This window comes from Globicephala melas, chromosome 2, assembly GCF_963455315.2.
Source record: "Globicephala melas chromosome 2, mGloMel1.2, whole genome shotgun sequence".
Lineage (NCBI taxonomy): Eukaryota > Metazoa > Chordata > Mammalia > Artiodactyla > Delphinidae > Globicephala > Globicephala melas.
This window is the reverse complement of record NC_083315.2, coordinates 76,810,479-76,832,475: the sequence shown is the minus strand read 5'-3', so window position 1 is coordinate 76,832,475 and position 21,997 is coordinate 76,810,479. Positions and strand designations below refer to the sequence as shown.

The 21,997-nt window shown below is 33.2% G+C and overlaps 1 protein-coding gene across 10 annotated transcripts in view; it reads right to left on the bottom strand.

Annotated features, from left to right (window-relative positions):
• Positions 1-1,091: 1,091 nt before the first annotated feature.
• ZNF280D (zinc finger protein 280D) overlaps positions 1,092-21,997 on the bottom strand; it is a 291,340-nt gene continuing 270,434 nt past the window's right edge. For 8 of the 10 annotated variants that reach the window (XM_060294220.2, XM_060294222.2, XM_060294223.2 and 5 more), the window contains 2 exons: positions 9,937-9,992; positions 1,092-6,837 (listed from right to left, as the gene is read on the bottom strand). In XM_060294220.2, coding sequence (XP_060150203.1) covers positions 6,213-6,837; positions 9,937-9,992 — 681 coding nt within the window. In that variant the 3' untranslated portion in view covers positions 1,092-6,212. The remainder of the gene's footprint in view (positions 6,838-9,936; positions 9,993-21,997) is intronic. The other 2 variants (XR_009562987.2, XR_009562988.2) reach the window with 2 other exon arrangements.

The following is a 21,997-nucleotide window of genomic DNA, read 5'->3' as shown; positions in this document are numbered from 1 at the left end:
AGAATGTGGATCACCTCATGTAGCCTTGCCACCTGCCACCTAAGCCAATGCAATACACTGGTGTAATGTAGCTCAGCTGTGTTTCTTCTAATGGCAGCAATCCACTTTCAGGATTAATTCCTACATCAGTAGGGAGAGACTTAGTTATGCTGTAGAACAAAAATTCTCTAACTGCAGTAGCTTAAAATAAAAATGCTATTTCTCCTTCATGCTATATGTGTATCTAAATAAACAGGAAGGCTCTTTTCATAGTCCCTCAGGAACCAAGACTGATATAGCAATCACCATCTGAATAGTAAAAATGTTACCATGCTTGAGGGAAAAGAGGGTTCTAAGGAGTCTCACATTAACAACTAAATCCTCGAAACCAAAAGTCACTTTCACTCACAACTCACTGGCCAGAAACTAGTCATATGGCCACACGCTAGAAATATTTGGTGAATAGCAGGAATGAAAATCTACATTAGGCTAAAAACAAGCTGACTTTGAAGAATCAAAGAAAAAAATCTAGATGAATAAACTCTGAACTTCTACAAGTTAATGCTGGACCGGGAAGCTTTCTATAAGTACTATGGTATGATAATTAAAATAAGTATGGGTTTCTATTTTTCAATTTAAAAACTGAATACTCTTCAATCTAATAAATTATACACTTAGAATTTTAGTACAGGTAAATAAAATATGGACCAAAATTTATGAAATAAGAGCTTCGCTGCAGTGTCTATAATAGTGAAAATAAAAGAACAGTTACAAAGTTATGATTATACCCATATAAAAATATAGGGCAGGGCTTCCCTGGTGGCGCAGTGGTTGAGAGTCCGCCTGCCGATGGGGGGACACGGGTTCGTGCCCCGGTCCGGGAGGATCCCACATGCTGTGGAGTGGCTGGGCCCGCGAGCCACGGCCGCTGGGCCTGCGCGTCTGGAGCCTGTGCTCTGAGACAGGAGAGGCCACAGCAGTGAGAGGCCCGTGTACAGAAAAAAAAAAAATATATATATATATATATATATATATATATATATATATATATATATATATATATAGGGCAGGGGTTGGCAAACTTTTTCTTCAAGTGCCAGATTGTAAATCCTTGAGACTTACAGACCATATGGCCTCTGTCATGTACAACTGTGCTGTTGTAGTGCAAAAGCTACAACAGACAATATATAAACAAATGACATGGCTGTTTTCTAATAAAATTTTGTTTACAAAAATAGGTAGCCAACTGTGGGTCATAGTTTGCTAGCCCCTGATATAGAGCAGTTAAAAATCAAGTTTTTAAGGCAGTGCATAAATGCTTAAAATATTTTGAAAGCTTAAAACTACAGTTTATAGTTACCAAATTCTCCACAAATGGCAGGTTTTACTTAGTATTTAGGAGGGAAAATTCATCTTAAAAAAGAGGTTGAATTGGGTGAGTAATGTAGTCAGTTTTTCTGTTCTGTTTTTGGAAAAGTCAAGCGACCCTAGATGTACCTGAAATACTTCTGTAAACCAAAATCCAAGGTCACCTCTGTGATCAGCAGTTATTCAGGCCATTAACATCTGCAGCTACAGCTTCATTTATAGCTTGGTCCAAAAATCTTCATAATGATGACCCTCTGTGTCATCAAAGAAGACTAAATTATGCATAGTATATTCTTTTAAATAACAAAAGTGATTTTATAATACTTTTAAAAAGCAATTAAAAGTTACCTTTAGCTAACTGTAAAAGTAATTTCACCTAGGACACCTCATCCCTCGATGATGTTACAGATGCTGCTACAGATGTGTTTAATTCCTTACAAGATGATCCAAGTGAAGTATCTTGGAGTTTATAGATTTTGAGATGAAAATTAAACGTTACCATGACTTTAAAAAAATCTATTTGACTATTCATTTTGTGTACATGGATTGGCAGATATGCCTCATTAGTAAACAATATTTTTAAAATAATCATTTCTCTTTTAATGCTTAGACATAGGTAAATTGTGTTTTATTTTTTAGCTGAAAAAACAAGTCAGTGTTATAGTAATCTAGTAAAAATGAAACACTTGCAATTCTTTTTAGTGCCTATATACATACAAAAGTCCTAATTCACTGAAGTCAGTACAAGTGAGTGATCCGGGAGTAACAAGTTTGATGGAACAAAAATGATCATGTCAACCATAGTTTAAAAATGACATTACAGAAGCCTAAAAAAATGTAATGATGTCAAAACATTTATAATTATTATATAAAGTGTATCTTTAAATCACATGCTGTCTTTCCTGTTAATAGAATATTCACTAACCCCTCCTCTTGAGGTAAAATTCCTCAATTCCTATTAGTAAAAGAGATCAGTAGGTCCTCTTCTTTAGGTTAAGAGGTCCTCCATTCCATATGCATATAATCACTGTAGGAATAATAAATAAAACTGTAATTAGTACCATCAATGGAAGGGTTATTTGCAAAAACTGATATATTTTAAAAAGGGACATTCAGTATAAATGCTAGGAACTATAGCTGTGGTAGAAAACACTAACTTCAGAATCAGATCAAATTATGTTCAAATCTTGGCTTTGTAACCTCAGACAAGTAATTGCCCAGATATCTTTTTACTTACAGCTAAAACAAGGTGACTCATATCTTGTCAGTTCCTTTTAAAAAATTTTTAGAATAGTTCTTTAAAAATATATACGGTGAAAAAAATTACAATTTCCTCCCTAAAACATTGGAGAGATACAAAGGGGAAGAAATAACATAAATAAATATGGCATTCAGATTTTCAACGTAAATTAAAAGTGCATCCACAAAATGAATGTTTCTTAACTGCACATGTAATCAATCGTAATTCTGTTGTTAGGTAACAGGAGACTATAATATAGTAAGGCACCTTGGTAGTTAGTTCTTAGGCAAAGAGTCACTTGAGTGCATCACTGGCTTTCATAGTCAATCAAGAAAGTCTAACTGCTTGTTGTGTATTGGTTTGTTATGATTTCAAATCCACTTATTTATGACTTAAGTGAAGTTGTTTTGATCTACAGGTAAATTTGTTTACACTAAGGAAGCTGTGCCAGGATGATGTCATCAACATCTGCTGTTGTTGATAAGTATTCAGCAGCTCAGCCATTAAGGGGTGCCGCTGGGGAGGATAATCAATACGAACATATGGAAGAGCAGCTATCAAGTGATGGACATTTAAACTTTAAATACCAAGAATTTGTGAGGACTTACCGAGAGTGTTTAGTCTGGGCAAGGCTACTCTTTTGCTGACTTACATAGCTCTGTGACGATCTTGAGACACTTGGTCCTGCCATGGCCAGGCCACTCTTGGTCCTCAGCAGTGTTAAACTGTGCAGCAGTCTCAGGAAGAGAAGGGACATCTGTTCCTGCCTTGGCAAGGCTACTCCTGGTAGGCAATGGTGTAAGTCATGTAATGGTCCCTGGAGTCATAACATTTGGAACAGCCCAGCTTGCTTACCGACACCGGTACTGTCACCCCCTAGCTACGTGCCCCAGCAGCAAGGGACCTACGCTGGCAGCTGATACCCAGCTTTTAGTTGGAAGGACTGACTCTACAGACAACCAATTCCTGGAAAGGTACACCTCAACTAAATTTGGACTTTCTTTCATCTCCTCTTTGCCTAGAACAATAGTGTAATCAATCTATTATTAGTTTGGAGTATGTTATTTCTTTATTAGCTAGTTAACAGACATTATCTTGTATGGTATCGGCTTGCAAAATGTTATTTTTATAAATTATAATTCTCACAGTGAACTGGTGTTAAATAAGTTATTGGCAAAGAAAATCTCAGTCCCTGAGCACAATTTGCCTGGACAAAACAGCACTCTAAAGCAGGTGGTGGCAATCTACAGTCCCCTGGCCAAATCCAACCAACATTCTGTTTTTGTAAATAAAGTTTTATTGGAACACAAACAGGCTACCATTTACATATTGTCTATAGGTGCTCTTAAGCTATAAGGAAGAGTTGGATAATTGTGACCACACAGTCCACAATTATTCACTATCTGGCTCTACAGAGAAAAAGTCTGCTGACCACTGTGCTAAAGCACTGCCACTCAAAGGTTTGGTTTGCATACCTGAATTGTCTGTTCCTGATCAGAAATGAGATAAGGAGATTATGTGAAAACAGAAACCAACTATGTTACCAAGTACAATGTTCACTTCAACTATTTTTTTGTTTTCATTGCTAGACTTTCTCAATGAAGGATTTATAGTCTGGTACAGGTTCCTTTTCTCACAGTGGATAGGTATAAACTATTCATTGATCAGGTACTTTCAGTACCACTACTGTAAATATATAGGGGCAGGAGAAGGAACTACTCAAAGCTCACAAGGGACTACAGTGTCACTTAGAGACTTATTTTGGTACAGTGCTCTAGGTTTTTGAAGCATTAGGTAACAGCCTTGGCAACTAATTGAATGAGATTCAGAAAATGGTCCTTACACAGACTTTTTCTTCCCTTTACTCCAAAAGTCTTCTCTGCTATAGATTTATGTTTCAACAAGGTGAAGGATGACAGTTAATAAGTCCCTCTATCCCATCTTTTCTTGGGAGCAGGAAAGATAAAAATATTTTCCCCCACCCTCAAAAATATTCAAGAAAATAAGTCAATAAAATATTTTGTCTATTTAGCCTCTTTAATTTACTGAGCAGATAGAAAACTATAATATTAAATTATAATTCTCTTGAAGTAGAAGAATTTGTAAAGCAAATCAATTCTCTGTAATTATTAGCAGTTCTTCCCCCTGTACTTTAAGTCTCAATTTAAAATAAATCATGCATCAGTTAAAGAATATGGAATAAAATCTACCACTAACTTTAACATGAAATTTCCTTGAGCAATATACAATTTCTAGAGGCGCCAAAGGTAATCCGACTCAAGCAGCTTTCTGAAAAATAAAATTATTCAGGGACAGATTTTTATTGCAAATATTTACTCAAAAACTACTATATACAGCAGAATTTTAATAGCCATTTTAAACATTTAACATTCAGTGAAACAAAATTTTAAGAATTCAAAGCACATTTTAAGAAGTAAAAATGTAGCATTTTAAATAAAAGTTTGTTAGTACGTCAAAGCAAACTACTGTTACTCATATTATTCATTTCTATATCTATTATTTTCTATATGATAAAAAACTGAAAAAATCAATTTAGCAGCCATCTTATGGATAAATTAGGCTAAATATCCCAAACCAATTTTTTACATCCTGCTTTAGGTCCCATTTGAATTTTCTATTTTACAATTACAGAAAAAGTCACTTAAACATGGCTGAATTCATGCCAGGACATGTTTTCAGTTTACTGCTTTACAATATCTACATTAATCCATACTTTGGTTTGGTTTCCAGACCATTTTTATGGGTCTATTTCTAAAGAAGATCATTAAAACAATATTAAGAGCATAATAGCTACAGGAGTTTCAACAGTGGGTTTCTACTTTATACAACTAGTACATCAAGGGATTTCTGCACAGCTTACACACTGACAAAAAGCACAAATATAAATTTTTATTTTAATAATTTCACTTTCACTGAAAGTTTAATTAAGGTAAGCTTACAGCCTGGCAGGCTAACACTTGTATGGAGGTACACAGATTCAAATATTCTGTTTACATGCTTCTGGCAGTCTGGAATGTAATATTATATCCAAAATTAAGTTTATGTTCATCCAAATTCTCATTAGATCAATGAATTTAGCATTCTAAACATGCTCCATTTACCAGTATCATACTCAAAATGAAACCTTCATTAACAAAGCCAGTTGGCCATTATTTTAAATCAATTATTCCCAAAAGGTATGTGGTTTCCAAATCTCTTCCTTTAAGTTAATTGAAAAGGATGTACAGGTAATAAGGACTTTTAGTTTAGAACTGATGGAAATTTCAAAAGCTTTATTAATATAAATAATATTCTAATATTCAATTCATATTGACCACCAGGTTCCATAACCTCGAAAACTGATAAATGAGACTTTTTCATTGCAAACTTAACTTTCATTAAAATCTTATTCATGTCTTAAAAACTTCTTGGAAATTCATACTAATCATGCTATTAATGAATTGATTTAATAACCGAGGTTGAATATACAGGTAAAGTGTATGAATGACCTCCCTCACATTTTTCTATCTCTGCACTCTGCAACAGCACCACTGAGCTCACCTGATAGCACTGTTCCAAATGCTCTTATCGTTGGTACACTAAAACTTAGAATGCCTAATTAATTTCAACTTCTTTCTTTTTCATCTGCCAGGTCTCCTGTTGTCTCTGTTGTGCTAAGGCTATTTTCTCCAGGAACGTCATCTGTTTGATCAGACACTACTTCATCAGTCTTGGCTGAAGGATCACCACTACCTTTCTGAAGAATCTCTGTGGCTTCAAACTCAAGCACTTCTGATGGAGTCAAAGGTTCCAAATGAATACTGCCTTGCTCACTAACATCAGAACTAACAGATTCAGGTTCATCTCTTTTTCTCAAAAACTGATCAATGCTAACATCACCAGATGTTAATTGCAAATCTTTAATATTCTTTGAAGAAAATCTAGCTTCACTGGCATTGCAATCTTCAATCTGATCACGTGCAATGAGGTTTTCTGAACTTTGGCACCTCTTCAACTCTGTTTCCTGACAAATGTGCTCTATTTGTTTTTCCTTTTCCACCTTATCTGCATCAATAATTGAATCATAACTGAAGATATTCTTTGAGCCAGTTTGCTGGTCTTCAAGACAGGTATCATTTTCTTTATCTGAACCTGATACACCTTCTTCACATTTTGTTGTTGATGAGCCTTCGAATAAATGCACATCACATCCATTTTTTATTTCCTCTGAAGAAGCTTCATCTTGTTTACTGAAAAAATAAAGCTATTTATTATCTATTTCTTTATAATACAATGTATTTGAACACTATTAAAATAAAGACATTCTCTAAAAAAAAAAAAAAAAGGCACACTTGCCCACCAAAAAAAAAAGAAAATTGAGCTCCCTGGTCTTTGCCATGATGTTACAATTTAGGAGGTGGCCATGTTCTTGGGCAAAAGAGTGAGAAACTCCATAGTCGCATATTAAAAGGAGTCCTGAGGAGTCTATTCATTGTTTTAGTTCTGGTTATCATTATTTTTATCTGTTCATACCCTTGCTTATTTTTAGTTAAAATGTAAGTGTGCTTATTAATTCGTAAGAGTCATTTAAATAAGGAATGAATATATGTGGAAAAAACCCTATTTCTCTTTTATGATTTATATGTCCTCTTGGGCTTAGAGTGTTTTCCCTATGCAAAATCAACTAAGCATTCACAAACATTTTATTGATTTTTTAACAGCCTAATTTATAAAAACATAAACACATGCCTAAAAAAATATGTAAATATAAAACATGCATACATATATGCTTATGTGTATACCTGTCTATGTGTTTACTCTTACCCCGGTGTGTTAACAGAAACTATTTAGTGAATATAGTTCCCTATGCTATATAGTAGGACCTTGTTGTTTATCTATTTTATATATAGTAGGGTGTATATGTTAATCCCAAACTCCTAATTTATCCCTCCTCCACCCCGTTTCCCCTTTGGTAACCATAATGTTTGTCTTCTATGTCTGTGAGTCTTAGAAACACGAGATTTCTAAGAGGCTCTCCAGTCCCTTATGTAGATGTAACAATGCTTATTTTAATAAAAAGAAATTTTATGATTACATTTATATTAGTTCTTACATTAATCCACCTGGAATTTAGACGTTTTCCTAATGAACTGCCCAAATATCAAAGCAATGTTATCAGATAGTCATTTATTATTTACTAAATTATATTCAAAAGGCTGTTTCTCTGCTATTTATTTTGTTCTGATGTGTCTTTTGACTATTACAGGCCAATACCACACAGTTTTAACAATTAGAAATTAACATTGTACTTTATTATCTAATAGGTCAAATCACCTACATTCTACTACTCTTCTCCCTAATAGTTTGAAAAAGTAAAAGATAATTGTACAAGGATGCTCATTAAAACAATGTTTAAAATAGTGAATACAGAAACAACCTAATATCTAACACAGCTGTGATTTTTAAAATTATGGTATTAACAAGTAGAAAAATATGAATCTTACTTTAAACACCACTAGTTTCCAAATCAAATCCAATTTGGATTTTCAACTAAATGTTCATTAACCATAAACTAATTTGGGAAATGACCTATCACGTAAGTTACTAATATATTATTTTCTATCTCAGTAAGTTTTTTTCTTCAAAATCTTCTAAATAGATGCTGCACTTTACTCATCTTGTTATTACTGTGAATTTTATCCATTATATTTTGTAATCACATGTTATTGGTATACCGGAAAGATTCTGAATTTTACACCAAGCTGCCTTAATTAATACCCTGATTAATTTCAATCATTCTTAGCTCATTTTCTTGGACCTTACAGGTCAATTACATCATCTGCAAAAAATTATATTTCCCTCATTTAAATTTATAAAATTCTTATTTTTGTTCAGATCTTATTAAACTAACTATAATTTACAGAAAATGTTAAAAAATATGGATGTGACTAGTCTGCTTTTTCTAAATCCTTATTTGAATTTTTGTTAACTTTTCCCAACCGAAATTCTAGGAAAAATGCTAGGTGAAGAAAGGGCTAGATAATTTTTCTTTTCTTTTCTTTTTTTATGTGGACTATTTTTAAAGTCTTTATTGAGTTTGTTACATTGCTTCTGTTCTATGTTTTGTTTTCTTGGCAGTGAGGCATGTAGGATCCTAGCTCCCCCACCAGGGATCAAACCCACACACCCCCACCCTGCGTTGGAAGGTGAAGTCTCAACCACTGGACCATCAAGGAAGTCCCAGGGCTAGATAATTTTTCTAGTGAAGTCTAAGAAACATCTTCAAAAGGTCTTATTCCATAATTTTCTTTTTAGAGGCAATAGATTAATCTCATCAGGTTAACAAGCAGCCTACTATAAAACACACAGCATAAAGATAGAAATGGGGAAAGTACTTAATCTAAAAGACAAAATCACCTTTAGCTGGAATAAAGTTCTAATTAGAATGTTAGATTTTCTTTTGCTAAAAAAAAATTGTGAAATCTCGTGTTCTGCAGTGTTCTACTCAAGCATTAAATTTTTATTTTTATTTTTTTAAAAGTTCTCTTTATTATCAATTAGAAGGCCTTTAGGATTCCCTGGCATGGTTTTTTTTTTTTAATTAATTAATTAATTAATTTTTGCTGTGTTGGGTCTTCGTTTCTGTGGGAGGGTTTTCTCTAATTGTGGCAAGCAGGGGCCACTCTTCATCGCGATGCGCGGGCCTCACACTATCGCGGCCTCTTTTGTTGCAGAGCACAGGCTCCAGACGCGCAAGCTCAGTAGTTGTGGTTCACGGGTCCAGTTGCTCCGCGGCATGTGGGATCTTCCCAGACCAGGGCTTGAACCCGTGTCCCCTGCATCGGCAGGCGGACTCTCAACCACTGCGCCACCAGGAAAGCCCAAGCATTAAATTTTTAAAAACCAATACTTGAATTTTGAACCTTTTATGTTGGGATCCCACCAAAGAAGTAGCTTTACAGCTTTTTGAAAATACTTTAAAAATAAGATATTAAAATTAACTATTTGCAAGAATCGTCACCACCTTATAACCTGTAGCATCTTGTAACTATTTTCATTTAATAGAGGCAATTAAAATCTGTTAACATTTTACTTACTTGTAAGTACTTTTAAAAAATTTAACAACTTATAAAATGTATTCTACATGTTTAAGATTTCAAAACTAAGGATCTGTAGTATATTTGTTACATTAATATTTCAAAATTTTATTTTAATTAAAAGCCATTACTAAAAGGAACACCATATACAAAATTTAAATAGCCTTTTGCCAATTAACTGAAATATAACACAGCTCAAGTATCATTTTATATACATGAATTTCATGAGATTCAGTTTTTCCTTATATTTACCTTTCAGAATTTGATGTTTCTGTTTCTCCTTCAGCCATATTAGGTCTTGTAAGTTCCTGAAATTATTAATAATAATTTTCTTTTATATTCAAAACTAAGCTTAAAGTAAACTACTTTTATTATACTAAACTTTCTAGATAAAAAGAACTTAAGTGTGCTACCTAGTATACTAAAGAAAGAGAAAAAAATTTTCTCAATTTAAAGTATGTATTAAAATAATTCTCATAACTAAAAGCATGATTTCAAAAATTGCTTTTTAAAAAACTTGTAAGAATTTCAGTGTACCAAAACCTTCTGAATCAAGGACATGAAACAGTTATCCAGTTGTAACAATACCTGCTTTCCTTAGATTCTTTCAAATGTGGGCCATAATTATAATTACTTGAATAGAAAACTAGTAAAACACAGCTTGAATTTGAAAGCATCATCCACAGTATTTTATACACACATTAAATACAGGTACTTAGATAAAACATTTATGAAATTATGATTTTATATTTGGAGCCATGGTAACCCTTCCATTGTCAAACCAAGTAATATTAAACAATAGATAAATGAAATATTTTTGCTTATTTGAAATGTTTTTTGGTGAGGAAAGAATACACAAAAACCTCAGTAAGCCAGAGGCCAGCCTAACAGTTTATAACAAATTATTGAGCATATATGATGCATGAGGTAGTATGTTAAGAACTTTACATTCACTATCTCATCACTTAATCCTCATATTAGATATTATAAACTCCATTTCTACAAATGAGAATAAAGACTGCGGGGGTTAAGTAGAAAACCAAAGGCAATACTACAGTAAGTGGTGAAGTTTCAAATCTAGGTCCAGTTCAGCCACAACAGTGATTGATTCAAATCTGTGAAAGTGATATGGTGTATTAATCACATACATGTAACATTTCCTCACTCTCCAAAAGCCCTGCTAAAATGAGGGCAAAGAAATAAAATATTTTCACTCATAAAGACCAAGAAAACATCAAAGCATACTAACTGTCAAAGAGATTTCAACAAATTTTTAGATGGATAGTGGCTGGAGGAATCGAAATTGACTTCACAGTGTGGAGGAAGTTACAACTAAATGTCTGAGCTGGGAGTGCAAGGAAAAGAGAATCAGTTTTCCCAGAGAACATAAGAGATCTGGTATTTGGAGAAATTCAGTATACTATCCAGTACATAAAAGGTAAAAATGAAGCATGAATACTGCTGAGAAATCTAAATGCTCTTTCCCCAACTCACACAACAGGTACCTATCCTTTCCTCTACCACTTAGGCCAAAGGTTAACTCTGTGAACTGGAGACAGTCTAGACTTGTGAACACCAGGAATGGCAAAGGGCAGGCATGAGGTACTGAAAGAAAACAGAAAAATTTAGTAGAGGTCCATAAACTGAAAAAAGGGACCCACATTTATCTCTCTGCCTGGCTCCCAGAATGCTAGCAGCCAGAGGAACCACTCTTCACTCCACCACCCGCAGCTGGAATCTAGAAGATTCCTCTTTGGAGAAAATTATCAGCCTCAAAGACTTTGAGAGCATCCTCCCTACCAAAGAATCAGTCAGCTCAGCAACTGATTTTCCTATGTTGAAGTCTAAACAATTACCATGCAGACTGTGCAGGCTGTATAGCACACCAATCCATGAGGCAACCTTCACAATATAATCCATGTCAGCAGTTCTCCAAGTGTGGTTCACAGACACATGGGGCCTCCAAAACACTTTCAGGAGGCATGTGAGGCTAAAATTCTTGGTACTAAAGCAGTGGTGAGTAAAAATGCTGGCATCTTAACTCAAATCAAGGCACTGACATAGAACCAAAACTGTACTAGCAGTCACTGTATTCTCCACTGGCATACACCAGCAGTAAAATTAATTTTATTAAATACCAATCACTGAGTGCACGTCTTTTTAATATTCTGTGTAATGAAATACCAAATATGCACAAAGCACTGCTATTGCACACTAAAAACACTTGGGTCTGTGACTGAGTTGCACGCTGAACTTAGCTACATTTTTTTCATGGAACATGATTTTTATTTTAAAGAATGACTGTCAAACTATGAATATTTAGACTTGAGTATTTAGAAGACATTTTCTTTGAAACTGACAAAGTGAGCATGTCACATCAAAGAAAACAACTGACAGAATTTGTTGCCAGTAATAAAATTCAAGGAAAAATTAAATTTTAGGATAACTTGTATCCACTATTCATGAGATTAATGCTAATATTAATGAATGTGATTACCTGATATTATATAATGAAACATGTCAACACTTAGAAGATCTATGTAACTTGTGAACCAATATATTCCAAATGACTAAATGCACATTGTTATAAAATCATGCATGGATAAAAGAGTCAATCAAAGTGTAAGCCAGACCAATAGATTTTAATGTAATAGAGTACAAAAAGTTCAGTGATATGGAGTCAGATTCCACATTGCAACAAACCTTTTAAGAAAAAGTTCACTTGTCTACTTTTGATGTCATAAAAAAGAATAATCACAATTATCTGAAAAGATTAAAGTACTAGATGAGGCTGGGTATTTTTCTTATATTTCAACCAAAATAACATATCACAACAGATTGAATGCAGAAACATGAGGATCCAGTTTCCTTCTATTTAACTAGACATTAAAGAGATATGCAAAAGCATAAAACAATTTCATTCTTCTAACTAAATTTCTTTTGTTTTGACAAATAGTTATTTTTCAGAAAAATATTTGCCATTTTAAGTAACAGTATTGTAAAAATTTCATACTTTTAATTTCTAGTACTGTAAACATCAATACATTTTGAGAGTACTAAGGGGTATATATAACAGGGTTGTACCCTGTGGAGTGCTGCAGTGCACAACCTGTATGGCTATGCAAGGCAGCCCTGTCCCTGTCCAAACACAGGGTTTTCGATAAACTTTTTAGCACTTCACTTTTATGAACAGCCAAGGATCACCACACAACTGAAGACATTCTTTACATCAGACAGATCAAAATAAACAAGAGAATAAAGAAAGAGGCTAGGAGACATCAGAGACTTTGCTGGGAACAAAATAAATATGTATAATATATTTAATATCCCTGGAGAGGTATGAAATGTTATGTCCATTAAACAAGAACAACTATGAAGACAAAACAACTGAAGAACAAATAAAAAGAACAATTCAAAACTAAATATATGGCAACTAAAATAAGCAATTAAATTTAGAAAATCTTTTTTGAAAGGTTGAATGAAAGGACAAAAAGATGGAAGGCAAGAAAGAAAATGCCATACAATCAAAAGAGTTGATGCAGGAAGTAGTGTCAGATCAATAGGAGTTTCAAAAAAAAGAGAGAACAGAGAAAATAAAAGTGAAAATTTACCAAAGAAATAAAACAAGAAAATTTCCCCCAAACAGAAATATCCAAAATTACAAAGGCTTATCAAATTCCTACCATAATGAATGAAAAAAGGATGATGGGTGAACATATGAAATTTCAAAACACCTGAGATAGAGATAATCATTAAAGTTGCCAGAAAGAACAAAATAACATAAACACAAAGAAAGTGGACCAAAAATGGCATCAGATTTAACGAAAACAATACTTTCAAATATGCATAGGAAAAATGTTTTCTATGTACTTCAGCCAAACTATCATTAGAGTAAATACAGTTTTAAATTTACACTAAGTGAAAAAAGAATCAACCTTTCTGTGGAAGTTGTTAGAGGACATGTTTCATCAAAATAAGGAGTAAAACAAGAAAAGAGGAACTCACAGTTCAGGAAACAGGATATCCAACACAAGAAAGTGGCAAAGTAAAATCCTGATACAACAAATTATGCATTAGGCTTAGACAGCAACTAGTTTAAACTAAAGTAGATTGGAGAGAAGATCTCCAGGCCCTCCAACAATTTTTTTTTTGATGTGTGAACATTTAGAAAAAATACTTCCAAACATTAGACAACACATCACAAATTTTAAAAAACCGCATTAGGTGCACAGAAGACTAAACAAATCAGTAAAAATATATTTTTACCCAGAAAAGTAAAATGAAGTATAGGAAAGAAAATCATAGTACACTTCCTGGCTCAGTATACATAATGGTCTCAAAAACTGTGATGTTAACTATGCTGACATCAGTGCTATGCCAAGCCATATAGAAACAAGAGATAAAATACACATAACATAAAATTTACCATCTTAACCGTTTTTAAATGTATAGTTCACTGGTATTAAATACATTCACATTGTTATGCAATCATTACCACCATCCATCCCCATAACTTTTTTCATCTTGTAAAACTGGAACTCTACATCCATTAAACAATAGCTCCTTATTCTCCCCTCCCCACAGCCTCTGGCAACCACCACTATACTCTCTCTTTTGTTTAAGTACCTCATACAAATGAAATCACATAGTATCTGTCTTCTTGTGACTGTCCTCAAAGTTGATCCACATTGCAGAATCCCCTTCCTTCTTATGGCTGAATATTCCATGGTATGCATATACCACATTTTGCTTATTCTTTCATCTATTGATGGACACTTGGTTTACTTCCATGTTTTAGCTATTGTGAATAATGCTGCTATGAAAATAGGAGTACAAATATCTCTTCAACTCTTTGCTTTCAAGTCTTTGGGGTACAGTATACCCAAAAGAGGAATTGCTGGATCATATAATTTTTTTGAGGAACTGCCATACTGCTTTCCACAATGGCTGTACCATTTTACATTACCAGCAACAGTGTACAAAGCTTCAATTTCTCCACATCAGCATCAACACCTGTCTTCTGGTTTTGGAGTTTTTTGTGGTTTTGTGTGTGTGTGTGTTTTTATGTGTCTGTGGGTTTTTTGGTTTTTGTTTTAACAGTAGTCATCCTAATGGGTGTGAGGTGGTATCTCACTGATTTGCATTTCTCTAATGATTAGTGATGTTGCACATCTATGGGTTTATTGGCCATTTGTATATCTTCTTTGGAGAAATGCCTGTTCAAGTCATTTATGCATTTTTGAATTGGGTTGTTTATGTTGTTATTGAGTTTTATGAGTTCTCTATATATTCTGGATATTAATTCCTTATCAGATATATGACTTGCAAATATTTCCTCCCATTCTATGGGTTGCCTTTTTATTCACTGTATAGTATATTTGATGCACAAAATTATTAATTTGTACAATTTTTTTCTTTCATTACCTGTGCCTTTGGTGTAATAACCAAAAAATCACTATCAATTTCAATGTCATGAAGTTTTTGTCCTTTGTTTTATTCTAAGAACTTTATTATTTTAGGTCTTACATTTAAGTCCCTTATCAATTTTGAGTCAATGTTTGTATATAGTGCTGGCTAAGAGTACAACTTAATTCTTTTGCATATGGATATCCAGTTTTCCCAGCAGCATTTATTAAAAAGACTGTCCTTTTCCCATCGGTCTTGGCACCCCCATAAAAATTATTTGACCATATATACAAAGGTTTATTTCTGGGCTCTCTATTCTATTCCTTTGGTCTATAGGTCTGTCTTTATCCCAATACCACACTGTTTTGTTTACTGCAGCTTTGTCATAAATTTTAAAAGCAGGACATTTGAGTGCTGCAGTTTTTTTCTTCTTTTTCAAAGTTGTTTTGGCTATTTGAAGTCCCTTGAGCTTCCATATAAATTTTAGGATGAGTTTTTCTATTTCTGCAAAAAATATCTTTGGGATTTTTGCAGGGATTGCAATAAATCTGTAGATTGTTTTGGGTACTATTGGCATTTTAACAACATTAAGTCTTCCAATTCATGAACATGGGTTGTCTTTCCATTTTTTTTTTTGTCTTCTCAAATCTCTTTCAGTAAAGTTTTATAGTTTCTTTGTAGAAGTCTTTTACCTCTTGATTAAGTACCTTCCTATGTATTTTATTCTTTTTTATACTATTAAAGTTGTATTGTTTTGTAATTTTCTTTTCAGATTGTTCATTACTTGTGTATAGAAATACAACTGATTTTTGTGTGCTGACTTTGTGTCCTGCTATTTACTTTACTGAGTTAATGTAAGTTCTAATAGGGTTCTGTATGAAATCTTTAGGGTTTTCTATATATAAAATGGTATCATCTGCTAACAGAGATAATTTTACTGCTTTTCGAATTTAGATGTCTTTTATTTCTTTTTCTTGACTAATTGCTCTGGCTAAAACTTCCAGTACTATGTTGAAAAGAAGTGGTGAAAGTGGACATCTTACTTTGTTCTTAATCTTAGAGGAAAATCTTTTAGTCTTTTACCATTGAGTATGATGTTTGCTGTGGGTTTTTCTTATATGGCTTTATTATGTTGAAGCAGTTTCCTTCTGTTTCTAGGTTGTTGAGCATTTTTAACATGCAAGCGTGCTGAATTTTGTCAAACACCATATCTGCATCAATTGAGGTGATAATGTGGTTTTTGTTGCTTCCTTTCATTGAGGTGGCTTATTACATTGATCAATTTTCATATATTGAACCAGCCTTGCATTCCAGGAGTGAATCCCATTTGTTCAGGGTATATAATCCTTTTAATATATTGCTTAATTCTGTTTGCTAGTATTTTGTTGAGGATACTTGCATCAATGTTCATAAGGGATATTTATCTGTAGTTTTCTTTTCTTGTATTGTCTTTGTCTGGCTTTGGTATCAAGGTAATGCTGGCCTCACAGAATGAGTTTAGAAATATTTCTTCCTCTTCAACTTTGGAAAAGTTTGAAAGAAGTGGTATTAGTTCTTATTTAGATGTTTGTTAGAATTCACTAAAGAAGTCGTCAGGTCAAGGGGTTTTCTTTGTTAAGAGATTTTTGATTACTCATTCAATCTCCTTACTAGTTATGGATCTACTCATATTTTCTATTTCTTCATGATTTAGTCTTGCTAGGTTTTGAGTTTCTAGCAATTTGTCCATTTCATGTAGGTTATCCAATTTGTTGACACAGAGTTCATAGTACTCTCTTAAGATCATTTTTATTTCTATAGAAATGGTAGTAATGTACCCACTTTCATTTCTGATTTTAGTAATTTAAGTCTTCTCTCTTTTTAAGTATTTCTGGCTAAAGGTTTATCAATTTTGTTGACCTTAGCAATGAACCAACTTTTCTCTATTGCTTTCTATTCTCTGTTTCATTTATTCCTGTGCTAATTTTACTTCTTTCCTTCTGCCAGCTTTGGATTTAGTTTCTCCTTCTTTTTCTAGTTCCTTAAGTTGTACAGTTAGGTTGCTGCTTTGAGATCTCTCATTTTTTAATATAAGGATTTACAGCCATATATTTCCATTTTAGCATCACTTTCACTGCATTTTAGAAGTTTTGGAATGTTGTATTTTTCTTTTCATTCTTATCTAAGTATTTTCTAATTTCCCTTGTGATTTCTTCTTTGATCCATTGGTTGTTTCAAAGTGTATTGTTTAATTTCTAAAATCTGGTGAATTTTTCATTTTTCCTTTTATTATTGATTTCTAATTTAATCCTGTGATCAGAGAAGATACTTTGTATGACATCTATCTTTTAAAATCCACTGAGATTTAATTTGTGGCTTACTATATGGTATATCCTGGAAAATATCCCATGTGTACTTGAGAAGAATGTGTATTCTGTTGTTGCTGGGTAGAGTGTTATGTGTATGTCTGCAAATCTAGTAGGTTTATTAAGTCTTCTACTTCCTTACTTATATCTAATTATTCTATCAATTATTGTGAGTACTGAAGTCTCCAACTATTACTGTAGAATTGTCTATTTTTCCCTTCAACTCTGTGAGTTCTTGCTTCATATAAATTGGCAGTCTGTCAGTAGGTGTGTAAGTATTCATAATTGTTATATCTTCTTGCTGTAGTAAACTTTTTATTAATATATAATGTCCTTTTTCTCTTGTAAGCTTTTTTGATTGAAAGTCTATTTTGTCTGATATTAGTAAAGCCATCAATACTCTCTTTTGGTTACTATTTGCACAGACTATCTTTTTCATCCTTTCACTTTCAGCTTGTGTCTTTGAATTTCAAGTGAGTCTCTTGTATACAGCATGTAATTGGATCATGTATTTTTTATCCATTCTGCCAACCTCTGTCCTTTGATTGGAAAGTTTAATACCTTAACATTTAGATTAATTACTGATAAGGAGGGACTTATTTTGTCATTGGGCTATTTGTTTTCTATGTATCTTATTACTTTTTTTTGGCTCTCATTTCCTTCATTACTGACTTCTTTTCTGTTTAGTTGATTTTTTTGTAGTGAAATATTTAAAATATTTTCTCATTTCCCCTTGTGTATATTCTATAGCTATTTTCTTTATGGTTACTTTGAGGATTACATGTAATATCCTAAAGTTATAACCCTCTAATCTGAATTTATAGCAGCTAATTTCAATAACATACCAAAACTCTGTTCCTTTATAGTTCCATCCCCATTCTTTTTGGTTGCTGATGTCAGAAAATTACATCTTTATTCATTGTATACCTAGATATAAACTAAATGCATTAGTCACCTAAATTATGCAGGAAACAAAATTAGAAGTTACAAACGAAAGTTAGAGATACTGAATTTTACACTAAAAAATTGTCTTTTTTCTTTAAATGCATTCATCTCTTAACTCATGTAGAAAACAAAAAGTATAGCTACAAATCACTGTTACAAAATACTAGCTTTTATAATTTCCCATGCACTTACCTTTATTGAGATCTTTATTTTGCCACAGAGCTTTGAGTTGTCATGTACTGTCCTTTCATTTCACTGTGCAGGACTCCCTTGAGCACTTCTGGCAGGGCCGATCTAGTGGTCAAGAACTCTCTCAGTTTTGTTTACGTGAGAATGTCTTAATTTCTAACTTTTGAGTGACAGAATTGCTGGATAGAGGATTCTTGAGGTTTTCTTTTTAGCACTTTGAATATACTGACCCACTGCCTGTTGGCTTCCAAAGTTCCTGATGAGAAGTCTGTGGATAATTTTATTGAGAATCCCTTGTATGTGATGATTCAATTCTCTTTGCTGCTTTCAAGATTCTCCTTACCTTTTGGAAGTTTAATTATAACATGTCTTAGTGTGGGTCTCTTTGAGTTCATCTTACTTGGAATCCGTTGTGCTTTCTGAATGTTTACATTCATGTATTTCATCAAATTTTGGAAGTCTGCAGTCATTACTTCTTCAAATATTCTCTCTTTTCCTTCTGGGACTCTCATGATGCAAATGTTGGACTACTTAACGGTGTCCTAAAGCTCCCTTAGGTTCTGTTCACTTTTCTTCAATCTGTTTTCTTTCTGTGCCTCAAACTCAATAATTTCTATTGTCTTATCTTCAAGTTGGCCAATTCTTTCTTCTGTCTGCTCAAATCTGCCTTTGAATCCCTCTAGTGAATTTTTCATCTTCAGTTATTGCACTTTTCATCTCCAGAATTTCTTTTTGGTTTCTTTTAGGTTTTCTATCCCTTTATTTATATTTCCACTTTGTTCACATACTGTTTTCTTGACTTTCTCCACACATTCCTTTTGTTCTCTGGGCATCTTTAAGACAGTTGTTTTAAATTCTTTGTCTAGTATATCTGCCATTATGTCTTTTTCAGGAAAAGTTTCTGTTGATATTTTTTTGTTTTGAATGGGCCATACTTGCCTGTTTCTTTGTATACCTTGTGATTTTTTGTTGAACACTGGACAGTTGAGTCTAATAATGTAGTAACTCTGGGAATCAGATTATTCCCCTTGCCCAGCATTTGCCTGTTTTATTTTAATTTTAATTTTTATTGTTGTAGGCTGTCTCTGTTCCCAAATCACCCTGAGGTGTAAACTTAAGGTCTTCGTATGTCTTTTCTGAGCCTTTCCCTGGGCATATGCAATCTCTTTCTAATTTTACCCACATACACAGTTGTTTTTGAATGTCCTAGTCTTTAACATCTGACTCCTGAAAGGGGGAAAAGTGAAAAATGAAGGGAGAAAAAGGGCTGTCCACTTAAATTCCTTGGAAGTCACTTCAGCTGGAGGGGAAGGGGCTTGCAACAATGGGGGAGAGGTGCAACAATAATGTGCCCACTTCTTTGTCTGCAACTCCTTGATAAGAAGCAGCAATCAGATTCCCAGTATCTGGAGGACAAGGTCTTTTTTGCCCACTCTGGCTCCCATAAGTTGTGTGCAAGCTGCTCCAGGAACATGTGCACGGCTGCCTGCCATATGGCTGCTACAGTGCTAAGGGCTTAAATTGATGGAAATTAACTGCAATTCACTCTCCAAGTCTTCGCCTGGAAGTTGCAAGCCTTCAACAGACTTTAGAGCTTCAAAATAGTTATATCAGATAGATTCAATCTGTGCAATTGCTGTCTAGGTGGGGAGCCAGATTCCTGGTACTTCCTACAGTGCCATCTTCCCACAACTCTCCTCTCTGTATATTTTTTAAAGTTTTTTTCCCCCAGAACATTAAAGTAGTTTTAAAATATTGAAAAGTAGATATATTAAACTCACAATAGTAGTTGAAGTTTAAACATTTTATGCCTACCAAAACCAGAATTTATTATCATTTTACTTTTCTGGCTTTAGTGGAAGCAAGCACATCAATAACATTTTCAAAGTCTAATTCTTTTCTTATCTTGTTTCAAATAAGTAAACTGCCATGCTTGGCAATTTCTCTTGACCAAGTGACAAGTCTAAATAATTTAAAATTAACTTCAGCTTACTGAAACGTCTTTTGCAGGATGCTACTGTGGCTGGTATTGTTTTAAAATTTTGAACACCACTTTGTTAATCAGTTTTAGAAGACCCAAATATAAGGCTTACATTATATCACAATTTATTAATATTGTATATTGCTTTAAACAATTCCACATGAAATTTCTATAGCATTTAAATTGTCAAAATATTTAAGAACTGGGTCAGTAGCTGCTTTTTGTAAATCAGATGTAATCTATAGAAAATAACTTTTCTCCAGTTTAAAAGTTCAAAATCTGAAGAGATTTCATTTAATTTTTCATATACCTGTTTCAAATATGAAGTTAGGTCATTTATAACCTAATGTCTACTTGATCAGCACTTTTCCCATAATTATCAATACTCTCACTTAGTGATTCATGCATTTCCAATTTCTTTTTCACTTATTTTCAAATTCAGGAAGAATATTCACATCTCTTGCTCAAGATTTACATTCACTGAACACACTTTCAAAATTACTTTCACTTGTGGTAAGGAAAGGAATAGGATTTTTATTAAGCACAGAACTTTATATATGGTCATGCTTTCTAACTGTAAAGCTTTATTAAACTTTTGCCACTTTGTTCAAAATACCATCCCATATAGATAATGTGTAAAAATCTGTAATATTCTTGTAACAAGATGCTTTTGATCTCAATATAATGTATTCTGACATTTGATATATCTTTTCATATCTGATACACATCTCTAATTTGTGTGCAAAGTATCAAGTATCTTGATTGCATTTAATCTTGATGCCCATCAGGTATCTGTGATTTTAATGTTGTTTTCAGAATTGACAAGAATATTCCATCTGCTCACTGTATTACCCCAGTCCTAAAATATGTATCCTTTGTACAATACTAAAAAAAAATGATCATATTTGAATTCACAAATGCAGCATTCTTTGTATTAAATTATGATTATGAGCTGGGCAAGGCATAAATTTGGCATAATTATTTTGGGGGAGAAATACTGGCTTATACACACTTGTATACATGTGCCTTATCTATTCCATTATCATATCCTGGCCAGGACAATTTTCTTACATAAGCATCAATTCTTGCTAACTTACTGATAATGTGATAAGCTAGACCATATCTAGTTTTTTTTTTTAAATAACAGCTTTAATGAGATATAATTAATCCAGTTTTTCATTTTGTTGCAATTAAGTCAAAACTTTCTTCTCTTGCAATGACATCATTCTTAATGTAAATATACCTAGTAATCATAAACATTAATTCATGATGTACTATATCTGGTTTATAATCAAAAAGTAAGAAAAATTATTTTGCTTCTTTTATTCTTCTTAGTATTTCAGATTTAACATGATTTCCTAATAACATTATATATTTGCTTTGAATTTTACTACACAAATGAAACATATATTTATAATCATTAGCTGTATGATTTTAATGTCCTTAG